Here is a 14,435-nt window from a genome sequence, read left to right as displayed (position 1 = left end):
ATATATATGCATATAGATATCTCCATAATAACAGGATACTTGGACTTTAGGAATACTTTGCCATACTTTTGCTGCTCACTGCTACATACCTACCCTCTTTGTAAACTAAATAATATTCAAGCCCCGACGACCATCCACTCTACTTCTACATCGAAATGGACACCGAGGGCGAGTGGGCCAGTGAGCCGATTGCCATCATCGGCATGAGCTGCAAGTTTTCCGGCGGTGCCAGCAATCCAGACAAGCTCTGGGACCTTATGGCATCAGGCGAGACCGGCTGGAGTGAGATTCCAGAGGATCGGTATAACCTCAAAGGAGTCTATCACGCAAACCACGAAAGAACCAGCACGGTAATGCCCCTCTCTGCATGACCAACCTAGAGGTTTTTACTGACAAGCCCAGACACATGTCAAAGGGGGCCACTTTCTGGACGAGGATGTAGCAGCCTTTGACGCAGCCTTCTTCAACTACTCAGCGGAGATGGCCCAGGTGGTCGACCCTCAATTCCGGCTGCAGCTCGAATCCGCCTATGAAGCGCTTGAAAACGGTCTGCTCTCGTTGCTTTCGAGTCATATTGACATTAACTAACTAATTGACAGCCGGCCTGCCCCTGTCCCGGGTAATGGGGTCTCAGACGTCCGTCTTCGCTGGCGTCTTCGCCCACGACTACCAGGAGGGAATCATCCGAGACGAAGATAGACTGCCACGATTCAACGTAGTCGGCACATGGAGCCCCATGTCATCCAACCGCATCTCGCACTTTTTCGACTTCCGGGGCGCCAGCATGACTCTAGAAACCGGCTGTTCGACGACATTGGTGGCTCTCCACCAGGCGGTCCAGACCTTGCGCAACCGTGAGGCCGACATGTCCATGGTGACTGGCGCCAACGTGATGCTGAATCCGGACACATTCAAGGCCATCGGGTCGCTGGGGATGCTGTCGCCTGACGGGAGATCATACTCGTTTGATTCCCGTGCCAATGGGTATGGCCGCGGAGAGGGCGTGGCTACCATCATCATCAAGCGACTGTCGGATGCGCTGGCTGCCAATGACCCCATTCGTGCAGTGATCCGTGAGACAGCATTGAACCAAGATGGCAAAACGGACACAATTACAACCCCATCTGGTGCAGCGCAGGTAGATCTCATGCGGGAATGCTACAGCCGTGCTGGCCTTGACCCTCGCGGCACCCAATATTTCGAGGCTCATGGCACAGGGACGCCCACTGGTGACCCAATTGAAGCGCAAGCTATGGCCACTATCTTCAGCGGAGGCCAAGGCCGCGACGAGAAGGACCACTATCTGCGCATTGGCTCCGTAAAGACCAACGTGGGCCATACCGAGGCCGTGTCGGGTCTTGCTGCCATGATCAAAGGTGTCTTGTGCCTCGAGAAGGGGTTGATTCCGCCTACTGTCAACTATGAAACGCCTAACCCCAAGCTCAAGCTGGACGAGTGGCGACTCAAAGTGGTGAGGACGATAGAGCAATGGCCTGACAGTCTGATCGATGGCCCTCGTCGCATGTCAATCAACAACTTTGGCTACGGCGGTGCCAATGCTCATGTCATTTTGGAGAACGCCGACCCCTGGACCTTGAATTCAGGTTTGGATTTTGAACTTGTCAATGGCAAGGGCTTGAAAGGCAATGGGGATGCCTCGGACGATGTCTCGGATGCCAAAGTGCTCATCCTCAGTGCGCGCGACGAACGAGGCTGCCAGCAAATTGTTTCCGACCTCAAGGACTATCTGGAAAAGCACAAGTCGCTTGACCACAAGGCCTCTGAGCAGCTGCTGCAGAATCTTAGCTACACCTTGGGCGAGCGTCGGACCCTCTTCCAGTGGGTTGCAGCGCACCAGGTCCGTCTTGATAACGGGACTTTCGACTCTGCGATCCAAGCCCTTGAATCACCTCGTTTCAAGCCAACCCGTCGAGCTTCTGAGAGCCCACGCATTGGCATGATCTTCACCGGCCAGGGCGCGCAGTGGTATGCCATGGGTCGTGAGCTACTGACCTTGTACCCTGTCTTCCGCCGGTCCATTGAGGAGGCTGAGACGTACCTAAACGCCCTCGGGGCTGACTGGTCACTGCTCGAGGAGCTAAAGCGTGACAAGAAGACATCAAAAGTCCACGAAACAAAGATCAGCATTCCCATTTGTGTAGCGCTGCAGATTGCTCTGGTCCGTCTGCTTGAATCTTGGGGCATCACGGCATCAGGAGTCGCCAGCCACTCATCAGGTGAGATTTCAGCGGCTTTTGCTGTGGGAGCCCTCACACATCGTCAGGCCATAGCTACAGCCTACTTCCGCGCCATTCTTGTAGCAGACGAGACACAGCGTGCCCCGGGATCTGCCAAAGGTGCTATGGCGGCAGTCGGGTTGGGTGTTGACGCGGTGCAGCCTTACATCGACAGGCTGACCAAGGGCAAAGCTGTGGTTGCATGTGTCAACAGCCCTCAGAGTGTCACCATCTCTGGTGATGAAGACGCCGTTGACGAGATTGCCGAATTGTGCAAGCAGGACGACGTGTTTGCTCGTCGTCTCAAGGTCCAACAGGCATACCACTCACACCATATGGACCCCTTTGCTGATGCTTACCGGGAGCGTCTTCGAATCGAGATGGCCCGGAGTGTAGTCAAAGGTGACAAGCAGGAGCTCAAGGCGGTTTTCTCATCCGCAGTCACTGGCGGGCGCATCACCGACATCAAGGAGATTGCCAGCCCCGATCACTGGGTCGGTAGTCTGGTGCAGCCGGTAGAGTTCGTTGACGCATTAACTGAGATGGTTCTCGGGGATCCTGATGACCCGACAGGCAGAAGCGTTGATGTTCTTCTCGAGGTCGGCCCTCATACAGCCCTGGGAGGACCGATCCGCGAGATCTTGTCACTGCCCGAGTTTGAAGGCATTGAGCTTCCATACTGGGGCTGTCTCGTACGCGACGAGCATGCAGGCGACAGTATGCGTTCCGCCGCTATCAACCTGTTCCGCGAAGGACAATCCCTTGCCATGGACCAGATCAACTTCCCCATGCCTACATATGACGACGAGGGCCCCCAGGTCTTGACAGACCTTCCATCGTATCCCTGGAACCACACGATGCGCCATTGGCAAGAGTCCAGAGTCAACCGTGCCATTCGCGAGCGCAGCCAGCCTCCACACGAACTACTCGGCATGCCCGTCGCTGGCAATGACCCCAACGCGTCCGTATGGCGCAGGGTATTGCGTGTTACCGAAACCCCGTGGCTGCGCGATCATATGGTCCAAGGCAGTATTGTTTACCCAGGCGCCGGCTATATTTGCCTTGCAATCGAGGCCGCTAGGCAATTGACTGATCAGGGCAAGACAATCTCAGGACTTCGCCTGCGTGACATCAACTTCTTGTTTGCCCTTGTTATTCCGGACAACGCGGATGGCGTGGAGATCCGAACCACGCTCCAGTCTGTCCCTGAGCGTGAGATCGGGGCTCAAGGCTGGTGGCGCTTTGAGGTCTCGTCAGTCACATTGGAGAACCGGTGGACACTGCACGCTACGGGCATGGTTAGCATAGAGGAGTCAGCTGTCCTGGAGACTGAACGTCGTCGTCCATTGTCGACTTATACCCGCCAGCCAAGCCCCCAGGACTTGTTTGCCAATCTCAGGGCACGCAGCGTCTATCACGGTCCTCTCTTCCAAAACACCAACCAGATCATCCAGGATGGCCGAGAGCCGCGATCCATATGCGACATCACGATCCGCCACGAAGCTTCGTCTGATACAGACCCGGAGGTGGCAGCACAGAACAGCCTGTTACACCCAATCACCCTCGATGCTGTCGTTGTGGCCTTTTATTCCGCCCTCCCCAGTGTCGGAGCGCTACAGGAAGAGCCCAAGCTCCCGCGGTCTGTCGGATCGATGTGGATATCCAGCAACATCAGCCACCAGATCGGCCACACGCTGCGGTGCGACACATCCCTACTTCATGACGACCCCCAACGCGGGAGGGCAAACATTACAGTGTTCGACGGCAAGACGGAAGACGCAGTGCTCAGGATGCAGGGCGTCGAGCTGGCGTCGCTGGGGAGGGGCAGCTCAGCCAGCACCTCGATGGAGGAGGTGTGCAGCAAGCTTGTCTGGGGGCCTGACCTTTCGCTTCAAAACCCGCTGGCTTTCGAACAGATTAAGAAGCACCTGGCATCTACAAACTCGGATCAGGAGACAGATGTGGTCAGGAACCTACAGCGCTTGTGCATTGCTTATGCCTCTGATGCCCTACGCGAGCTGACTCCGGGGGATGTGGCTGGACTGCAGGAACAGCCACATTTGGCCAAATACTACGCATTGCTACGTGGATTGGTCAATCAAACTACCGAGGAGCTTGGGAAGGCTCAGCTGTCCATGGAGAGCGTTGATGAGCAGGTGGTCTGCCGTCTCGGACCTCTCCTCCCATCTATCCTTCGTGGTGACAGCGTGGAAGAAGTCAGTTGCTTAATGGATGAATACAACGCCAACTCAATGCGTCAGTCATCATCTCTCAGACAGCTCTCTGCTCTGCTACAAACTATTGCACACAAGAGCCCAGGTGCTCGCGTCCTCCAAATTGGGAGCGGTACTGGTTCCCTCGCCACACGTCGCATACTGGAGACCCTTGACGCGAACTTGGTGGCCAGCTGGCACATCACTGAGCCATTGTCAGAATCATTGGAGGATGCGCGTGTTCAGCTTGCCGACTGGGCGGAATTGCTCCAGTTCGACCAACTTGATATTGAGCAGAGTCCATCCAAGCAAAAATTTACCTCAGAGAGCTACGACGTTGTTATATCCTTGCATGCTCTACACGCTATCAAGAGCCCGGCCAGTGCGCTGGGAAATGTACGCACTCTGCTGAAGCCAGGGGGCACGCTGCTCTTTGTGGAGATGACTAAGAATCAGGTTGATGCGGATTTCGTTTTTGCTTTACTTCCAGGCTGGTTGCAGGACAAGAGTCCAGTGTCGTCCTGGGATACCGTGCTTCAAGATGCGGGCTTCAGTGGTGTCGACCTTGAGATTCATGACTCGGAGAGCGATATCCATACCAACAGCGTCATCATGTCCACTCTGCCTACTGAGGACCAGAAAGCCGACCTGAGCAATGTTAAAGACAGCTTTGCAGTCGTTTCTAGCATCAAGACACCTCCATCACCCGCCATTGTCGATCAGTTGTGCCAGCGCATTCAGGCCTTGACCGGTACCGCCACGGCGCACCTCGTGTTGGAAAAGAGCAGCGGCGACGCATACAAGGACAAGATCTGTGTGTTTATCGGCGAGCTTGACCGGCCCATTATGGCGGACCTCGACGGAGTACGCATGGAAGGCCTCCGCGCAATGGTCACGCAGTGCAGCGGTCTACTCTGGGTCACGACTGGTGGGACTGTTAAGAGTGAGGCCCCCGAACGGGCTGTGCACCAGGGCTTTTTGCGTGTGCTGCGCAACGAATACATCAGCCGCCGCTTCATCTCCGTGGACCTTGACCCTGCTCATGCAGATGCAGATACAGATGCAGCCAGATGGTCTTCTGGTGCAAACCTCGCCGTGTCGGCCATCATGCAGGTCCTCGAGGAGGGATTCGGGCATGGCAGCACTCAAACCGGTCCAGCCGAGTTCGAGTACGCCGAGCGAGACGGTGTCTTACATATTCCCCGCTACTACAAAGACGAGCAATACAACAGCATGGTCACTTGCCCGCTTGTGCCGAGCTGGAGTGATAAGGACGAGAGCAGCATTCCCTTAGAGCGCCTCTTCCAGGACCGACAACTCCGGTTGCAAGTCGGCATCCCAGGACACCTGGACACGCTCGCTTTTGTTGACAACGAGGAAACCCTTGGGGACCTATCGCCAGAACTTGTGGAGATCACCCCTCGAGCTCACGGGGCTTGCTCCCGCGATGTCATGGCTGCTATGGGCCAGCTCAAGGATCAATCCATGGGCTTCGAATGTGCCGGTATCATTGCGCGACTTGGTCCTGAGGCTCAGGCCAAGGGCTACAGAGTTGGTGACCGTGTCTTGGCCCTTTCGACCGGCGCATCTTTCGCCAGCAATGTCCGCGTCCCATGGCATGGGGTCATCCAGATGCCAAAGGACATGGACTTTGTTAGCGCTGCATCGCTTCCCCTGGCTTTTACAGTTGCTTACTTTGGTCTCGTCAGGAGCGCAAGCCTGACAGCTGGGCAGTCAGTCCTCATCCATGCTGCAGCCGGGGCCATCGGACAGGCCGCAATCATGCTGGCCAAGCACCTGGGCGTCACAGAGATCTACGCTACAGTCGGCTCCACTGAGAAGCGAGACCTTCTCGAGCGTGAATACGGCATCTCTTCTGAGCGCATCTTCACCAGCCGCGACGCATCCTTTGCCCCGGCTATTCTGGCTGCTACCAAGGGACGCGGTGTGGACCTCGTGCTCAGCTCACTTTCTGGTCCGCTACTTCAGGAAAGTCTCAGCACAGTTGCACCTCTCGGTTATTTGATGCATATCGGCAAGGCAGACATCGAGGGCAACAGCCTGATGGCACTCGAGTCTTTCTCTCGCGGCATCTCTTTCATATCAATGGACGTCCCAACCCTCTTGCAGCGCAGAGGACCCGATGTGCACCGTGCGCTTGTTGAGATCGCCAGCCTGGTCGAACAGCAGGTGGTGAAGCCGGTTCAACCTGTTACCGTTTACCCCATGCAGGATGTCCAGGCGGCTTTCCGCTTCGTTCAGACAGGCGACCAGATGGGTAAAGTTGTTCTTTCAGCTGGATCGGACGAACAGGTTTACGTGGTCCCCCGACCAAAGGGCTTAACAGCTCGAACTCAACTACGACCCGATGCATCGTACCTCATCGTGGGAGGCGTTGGGGGTATCGGGCGCTCAGTCGCACACTGGCTGGTGGCTCACGGTGCACAGCACCTGATCCTGCTTTCTCGCAGTGCTGGCAATCTCGATCTCGACCGGAATAAGAATAGTGATGGGGCACTCTTCATCAACGAACTGCGTCATATGGGCTGTCGAGTCAAGCCCGTCAGCTGCGACATCTCGCTCCCAAGCTCACTGACCGTGGCTCTCAGGGCCTGCGAAGACGACGGCTTCCCTCCAGTGCGCGGCGTCATCCAGGGCGCCATGCTACTGCGCGACGCCATCTTCGAGCAGATGACACTCGAAGACTGGCGCAGTGGCCTGAGTCCCAAGCTGTACGGCACCTGGAACCTACACACCGAGTTTTCGCGACCGGACTCTCTCGACTTCTTCGTTATGCTGTCCTCTGTCTCGGGCGTCGCAGGCATTGCATCGCAAAGCAACTACGCAGCCGGTGGCTCCTACGAAGACGCCATGGCTCGCTGGCGCCAATCTCAGGGCCTGCCCGGCGTGGCCATTGACCTAGGTCCTATTTCTGACATTGGCTACGTTTCTACAGACGCCAGAGTCGCCGAGCGCCTGCGCAAAGATGGTGAATTCGCCATGCTTGACGAGAAAATTGTTCTCGGTGCCCTCAACGCTGCGGTTCTACATCCACTGGGCCGGTCTCAAATCATCGTCGGTCTTACCTCCTCCCCGGGTCCTCACTGGGACCCCAACGGTCGCTCCCAGCTCGGCCGTGATGCGCGCTATGCAACGCTGCGACCGCATACTAAGGCCTCGGCACGACAGGACGGTGAAAACACCAGTGCCTCGCTTGCCACGCAGCTCGCAGAGGCCAGCGGCCCGCAGGAAGGGGCGGGGCTCATCGGAGCGGCTATTGCGGAGAAGCTTGCGGACATCTTCATGACTCCCATAGCGGAGATTGATATCAGCAAGCCGCCGGCCCACTTTGGGGTCGACTCGCTAATTGCGGTGGAGCTGAGGAACATGCTTGCATTACAGGCGTCGGCAGATATTTCCATCTTCAATATCTTACAGGCGGCCAGTCTGGATGCGTTGGCTGGGTTGGTGGCGGAGAAGAGCAGACATTTCCAGGCTTAGTCGAGGTACCTAGCCTCTGAATCAGATTGTGATATATATCAATAGACCGTTAGACCTCTTACACCAATAGAAGCCTCCTTTTCCAAAAGCTACCATGCCGCCCGGATGGGAACTTGAAACACCCTATGAAACACGGTATTTCATGAAATACCGTTTTTCACCTTTTGCTTGGGTATTTCATTTTTTGCTTAAAAATTTCATTAGTATTTTATAAAACATAGTATTTAGAATAATGTCCATGTTAGTACGGTTAGACTAGCTTGCTTTATTGTATGGGAATAGGGAGTGGATGACTGGTCTTTTGAATACATGGATGTTGTTATTATATATATCGTAGAAGATATGGCCTTTTAAGGCTTATAAGTATATCAAATCACTAAATTATTTGATAAAATTCGGTATTTCGAGCTGAAATATAGTATTTAACTGAGCATAGGTATTTCAAATCACTCAAGTATCTCACGAATTACCGTATCCTACTTTAGCTACGGCATTCCATCCTAGGATACGGTATTTCACTTTCTTATACTGCCGGCATGGTACACTTCTACCAGGCGTTCGTTGCACTTATACTTCGGACTGATTTTATTATCCGATCCCGACTAGGCAGATGTCCTCGCCCATGTCGTCATCTTGCAAGAAATTAAATTGTCAAGGGGGCCAAACTAGCCCGATTCCTCTTGACGCTGATGTGGGGGTGGTCCGAAGAGTCCCTCGTATAACCTAACCTAGCGCTGCCAGAGTAATGGAGTACAAGGCAATTCTGGGCTCTATGGCTTAATACGGAAAATGCAGCGCTTAGCCTTGGTTCTCAGCTTTTGGCCGTGAACACGAGGACCTGAGGATCTGAAGATACTCGACAGATTTTAGATCAGAGACTAATGCACGCCTGCTGATGTCCTGCCACGCGGGCAGTGTGATACAGCTGTCAGCCACCAACAACAAAAATGGCCTATGAATCACCCCTACTTGATGGACAATGGACTTCAAACGGCTCTGATTGCTCTTCTATATATCTAAAATCTAAACAGGGATCAAGTAGCTGCCATCACCAAAACTCCAAAACTTTAAACACCGTCCAAGCTAAGTCGCGATCATGCCTTCGTGAATATTTATATACATATATACATCGAGAAATTAAGTAAACCCACACCACGTGTCGCCCTGGGGCTTTAAGAGCTGAAGAAAGTTCTGTGCAAGCTTGTTGAGGCCCATCGAGGCTTGCAACATTGTTAAGATGCTGGGCATAAGCTTGATATAGGCGTCGTTTAGCTCGGGGTGTGATTGTGAGAATCGGGCGCCCAGGAGGAGTAGGATGGGGGTCAAAGGGTGCATCTGCTATTTTCAGCAATCAGCTTACACTTTTATCACACTTGATTGGCGTACCTGGAAGTGTTGACTAAGTACAGCCACCAGCAGAGAGATATCGGTCACGGCATCTAGGGCCTGTTGTTGGTGTTCTGCATGGAGGGCTTGAACAAGCTGCGTTCCTTCCGCGCCGGTCCCTAATGGCTTGGATTCAATCAGGTCGTAGAGTAAAAGCACATCGATTTGTGCCGCCAGGGCAACAAAGGCGATGATGGGGTCCGGGTACTCCAGTGATGCGTAGACTCGCAGCGTCCTAATCCGTTGCGCCAGGAGTGCATTAAGAGCTCGATGTCGACTACAGAACTCTTCGCACGGTCTGGTCGGGGCGTTCTGCTTATGCTGGAGGACTCGTCCGCACATGGTGGCCCCGATGACACACTCTGTAAAGGGCGACAGGTTATTGTGTGGCCACTCGACGCTGACCTCCGGGACCACGTCCGCAAGGAAACTCATGTCCGTCGGGCGATTGCTAGCAAAGTTTGCCTCAGGAGCCGGCAGGCGTGTTCGTATCTAGATTGAGTAAATTTCTGTTCTTTTTTTTTTTTTCACAAAGGACTCAAGACTGACCAGCCGCTCGTCAAAGAACATGTGTAGCCCATCCACCATACTCGTAAAGCGGTCAATTAGATATGCAAACCAAAAGGTCCGTCTCTTCGTTTCGATATCAACCCAGTCCTCCTGGCCCGGAGTGAGTTGCCTTTGATACTGGTCTAGCTGCATGGTGTGAGGTGTTCGAGGCAAGTCGAGCTCGTATAGTCTCATCATCTGAATCAAGCGAAAAGCTCTGCCGGCGGACATCATGCCTCGGTGAAAGTCCTGGCAGGTCAACTCGTAGATCGAAAGCAAGGCCCAGGCCTGGGTTTGTTCTAGAGAGATTTGGTGGCAGGGCTCCTCTGCTTCGAGTTCGTGCAGAAGCTGCCTCGTTTTCTCGTATAACTTGCAACCTTGAACATGGAACTGGCTGGAAAGTGATGAGGCCAACGTCCACATAGCGTACTGCAGGCATGTCCTCTGTTTGCTCTTGTTTGGTTGTTTAGACCATGATCGGTAACGGTGGGTATGGATGACTGGCGCAAACGCATACGCCCGGTCGAAATACAGCTGGTCTCTACGCCATATTAGCACTGTCCATATTAGCACTGTTGTCAGACGATGGTAAGACGTACAGGTCATTGTGCATCATGGGAGAGATCAAGAGACCGGATTCCATTGGGATTTGGACCAAATCTGGCAGACTTTCCACTAAGGGCAATTGAAGGAGCTCGCTCGTGTATGAACCGTCGAAACATCCCCAGGGTTCCACCATGGGGAATGGGAATTCTACCGGTGCTGCCTGCAACTGCAGGATATCTGTTGTTTCGGGCGTTGTGGTTTGGTTTTCATTGTTGTCTGTGCTGCTGTCGTTGTCTACGGTCTGGCAGGTTGGTGCTGGAGATGTCCCTTGTTTTTCTAGCTGGCTCTCGAGCTCCTCTATCCTTTTCTGCAGCGTCTTGAGATATCCTTTCTTGGGCCCTCGAAGGGGGCAGCTGTCTCGCACTATGCATTCCACACCGGATGTAACACACGCTGTGCATTGAGGTCGTATCCTATCGCAGCGAATTCTTCGTCGTCGACATTCTTCGCACTGCGTTCAAAGTGTCAGTATCAAACTCGCTGAATGGGCGACGAAGCCTACTGCAATTCCCGGCTGTTGTCGCTGTTGGCCCGGCATGGCTGTTGAAATCGGTCTGTGGAGTATGCAATCGGTCTTCCTCTTTTAGGGCCGGGGAGAGTCTGGGTATATGTATTGACCCAGGGTTACATCTAAGGTATTGAAGTATGGGTCATGCTGCAATATGTAGATATAAGTACAGTTCGAAGGGAGCCTTATTCTCTGAAGGACAAAGTGAGACACGTCAGCCCATCACCATGGGCTGCGAACTAGTGCTCAGTCGACTTCACCAGACCCGCTTCGAGTGCGTAGTATGAAGCGCAGGATACGGCCTTTCCAGGACTCTTGGCCAGTGGAGCTTGGTATGGCTTAGTCCTTGATCCTTTGCCTTAGCCGACAACAGTGGATTATTTTGTTGTTAGTTTCTGCCCCTGGTCTTACTCTCTTAGCTCTTATGGCTTACTCTAGTTTGGCCCCCTTTGTCTAATCTCGTCTCGTATGCTTACCTTCCTTTGGCCCCTTTACGCTGGTCTGACTTGATTGAGGCATTTTTGGCATTGGTCCACTCCTCGTGTTGCCAACTCTAACAAAGGGTGTGTATAGCCTTGCGAACATTGATATGATTTACCTCCCGTTCCTGATCGCCCACTGGCTAGCTATTAGGCGGGACCCGCAGGTGGCACTATTCTCGGAACCTTTTAAGGCTGCCCAGGTTGACAAGCAGCCCAATAATATCATAGACTTGTATCCATGAACCAAGGGGGGCGCATGGTCCGGCCCTCATTGTCTAGAAGCTTCTTTTCACATTGGGGGCGGTTTCTGCCCGTCCAATGAGGACGGGAGGATTAGATGTAACGTCAATTAAGACATGCATGCGGCTGGCGGAACCCGCTATTGCGGAAGGGCGGAGCCGAGGCTATCTCAGTGGTATTCGGGCTAGAAGTTAATCGGTGGGACGAGGATCCGGAGGATTAGTTGACACGGCGAGCGGGGCGCCACAAACGGCTCCCATTGCACCGCCTGTCTCCGCCATCTCCTTGCCCCTTCAACTTGAACACCATTTCTTCCTTGCTATGCGGGTAATAAGTCGTCCCTCCCTTTGAACGACAAAAATGCACCCTGACCGAAAGTCTTTACCCACCCGCGTTTTTACCCCATCATTCTCAAACATATATATCTACATAACTCTATATTACTGCACCACTAGTTATCCTATTCACTTCTAATAATTTAGGTTTGAACCCTGGGCCACCCTCGGTTAATATTCCAACTTAGATCCGGTGGGTGCGGAGGCCAGTCCTTGACGTATGAACTGTGAGTTTCGAACCACTTTTATGTCAGCTTCGTTATATAGATTCGCGCGTTATCTTAACCGGGTTAATAGTCTCGAACTAAACCTTCTTCGAGGGCAGTAATATACGACATTGCAGAATATTCACGCTTTATCGACGGCTCGCTAAGCTTCTCTCGATTAGGATTTTAAGTTTTATACGATATTGACGAATGCTTATGCCTTTAAAGTAGTTAAAATAATAGTCCGACGTAGATATCCGGGTACGATAGTACTTAGGTTTTTATAGGTATAGAAAGGATTCCGGCGGGCTTACAAATATATGAATTTACGAGTTCGATCACTATGGTTCCGAGGGCGCCCGGAGCGAGGCCTCGATTCGACGGTCTGGTGCTACTAAAAGCGTTAGATCGTGTTATATGGTTCCGCGAGTATGCCCGAAATCATGTGCTAATTTGGTTTAAGTAGTATACCTATATAAAATGCATAAATGATACTAGACCTCTGGTCTAGGGATAACTCACCACTTCTCTTCCGGGAAGGCCCATTGGCTTCTTTTAATAAAGCCATGGGGAGGTGTAAGAAGAGAAAAAACAAAAGGGTGTTTGAAGGGGTGATTTGTGAAGTGGGGCAGTGGGTAAAGACTTTCAGACCCCTAGTATAGCCGCGTAAACAGCATACGCAGACTCCTTGCCTTCGCTCTTGGTAGAAAGGATAAATTTATGCCAGGAGAGGGTAGGCTCTAACAATGGACGATTACCAGACACTCGTCGTGGCTCAATTCTTCAAGCCACTGCCAGATGTCTCCCAGATATCGTGTCACCAGTTCGTCTTGAACCATATTGCCTCGATCATCTTTCCCAGCGCTACCGGCAAGGTAGACGTTCAGCCCAGCTCTTTCCAGGGAAGCATGAGCTATACCGCTATATTACATACTCACTCCACGTACGTCGATCATCGCATTGCCGTCCAGTTCCGAAGCGACAAGCAAGACCTCTTTGGAGTCATAGAAGCTGGCAGTATTCATGGACCCATTGTACCCTTGGTAACATACCAGGGCATGTACGAAGGGCTGTTTGTGTATACATCTCCTTTTGCAGAAGGGACACCGTATATCAGTGTCTTGATGTCTTCTAGGACTATGAACTGCCGCTCCAGAAGAAGATGGTGACTGTCCTAGACCTTGCAGACCTCGTTTCTCGGGGAGCTAGAACAAACAATGCTACATCCGACACTTCTATATCCGACACTTCTATATCCGACCTTACTTCCACTCTTGATGATATCTGTCATCAGGTTGATAACTACATCTTCCGAACACAACTCTCAGAAACAGCATTTTTGCTTGCATCAGCAAACTCCTACCACGGTTACGCGATCTCGCCGCCCTCCCCGTCACCTTACCCATCAGGATCTCACCCCATTCAATTACCTTATCGACGACTCCACGGGCCGGGTTCAAGCTGTACTAGACTGGGATGGTGCTCTATACCTCCCAGTTGGGTCAAATTTCTATTTTGTGGAGAGTGTTTTCGGGTTCATGACCCTAAGTGGTTGGCAAGACACTGAGGATCGTCAGGAACTCGAGGGGGCGTTTTACGACCGGGCTCTGGCTAGTCTTGCTTCCCAGGGAGTTGGGGTAGTAACGAAAGAGCAACTGGAGTCGCAGAAGGCGATTGGGATGTTGCTGTACGGTGTTGAGCGGCTTCTCAAGTTCAAAGACAAACGAGCCGAGCACTATCTAGATGGATATCTACGGGGGTTATCTGTCATGATGTATTGGCCTAGTATCTGGACGAGACCTGCATGCGTGGGAGTTAGACTTTATTCGAAGAGATATTAAGAGCCATGACAGCTTCCTAGGGAATAGGAAAATAACAAGGAATAATTGCCCCAGACCTGCCGCACAATGATTTACTTTTCTAGCCAGGCTGATAAGAGTAAAAATTAAGTGAGGGTTAAACAAAGTGGTGTTTCCTCATATATATTCTTTATTTAGGTCTCTTAGGGCTATGTGCTGTTCAGGTGTCCTTCCGACGACCAGATTATTCCAACACGCGTCGCAGGATCTTGCCCCTATGCGCCCTGGGCGTATGTCAATCTATCATACGGATCGTAACTACTTCCAATAGAAAGTTTGGTTATCTTGAGTCATACTGTTTTTCAAAGGTAAG

At 52.5% G+C, this 14,435-nt stretch overlaps 3 protein-coding genes across 3 annotated transcripts; 2 read left to right on the top strand and 1 right to left on the bottom strand.

Annotated features, from left to right (window-relative positions):
* Positions 1–155: 155 nt before the first annotated feature.
* On the top strand, positions 156–7,951 carry N7529_004332 (putative PKS-like enzyme; the record flags this gene model as incomplete). The annotated part of the gene is made up of 3 exons (XM_057239859.1): positions 156–350; positions 403–547; positions 600–7,951. The coding sequence occupies 3 exons, from the start codon at positions 156–158 to the stop codon at positions 7,949–7,951; spliced, it is 7,692 nt and encodes a 2,563-aa protein (XP_057099154.1).
* A 1,137-nt stretch (positions 7,952–9,088) lies between these two features.
* Positions 9,089–11,030, bottom strand: N7529_004331 (uncharacterized protein; the record flags this gene model as incomplete). The annotated part of the gene is made up of 5 exons (XM_057239858.1): positions 9,089–9,289; positions 9,338–9,829; positions 9,887–10,427; positions 10,486–10,936; positions 10,970–11,030. 5 exons carry the CDS (start codon positions 11,028–11,030, stop codon positions 9,089–9,091), a joined length of 1,746 nt encoding a protein of 581 aa, XP_057099153.1.
* A 1,979-nt stretch (positions 11,031–13,009) lies between these two features.
* On the top strand, positions 13,010–14,104 carry N7529_004330 (uncharacterized protein; the record flags this gene model as incomplete). The annotated part of the gene is made up of 3 exons (XM_057239857.1): positions 13,010–13,339; positions 13,399–13,557; positions 13,616–14,104. The coding sequence occupies 3 exons, from the start codon at positions 13,010–13,012 to the stop codon at positions 14,102–14,104; spliced, it is 978 nt and encodes a 325-aa protein (XP_057099152.1).
* Between the last annotated feature and the right edge of the window lie 331 nt (positions 14,105–14,435).

This window comes from Penicillium soppii (assembly GCF_028829465.1).
Source record: "Penicillium soppii strain IBT 18220 chromosome Unknown utg000004l, whole genome shotgun sequence".
Taxonomy (NCBI): Eukaryota; Fungi; Ascomycota; class Eurotiomycetes; order Eurotiales; family Aspergillaceae; genus Penicillium; species Penicillium soppii.
This window is presented reverse-complemented; position numbering and strand designations above follow the sequence as displayed.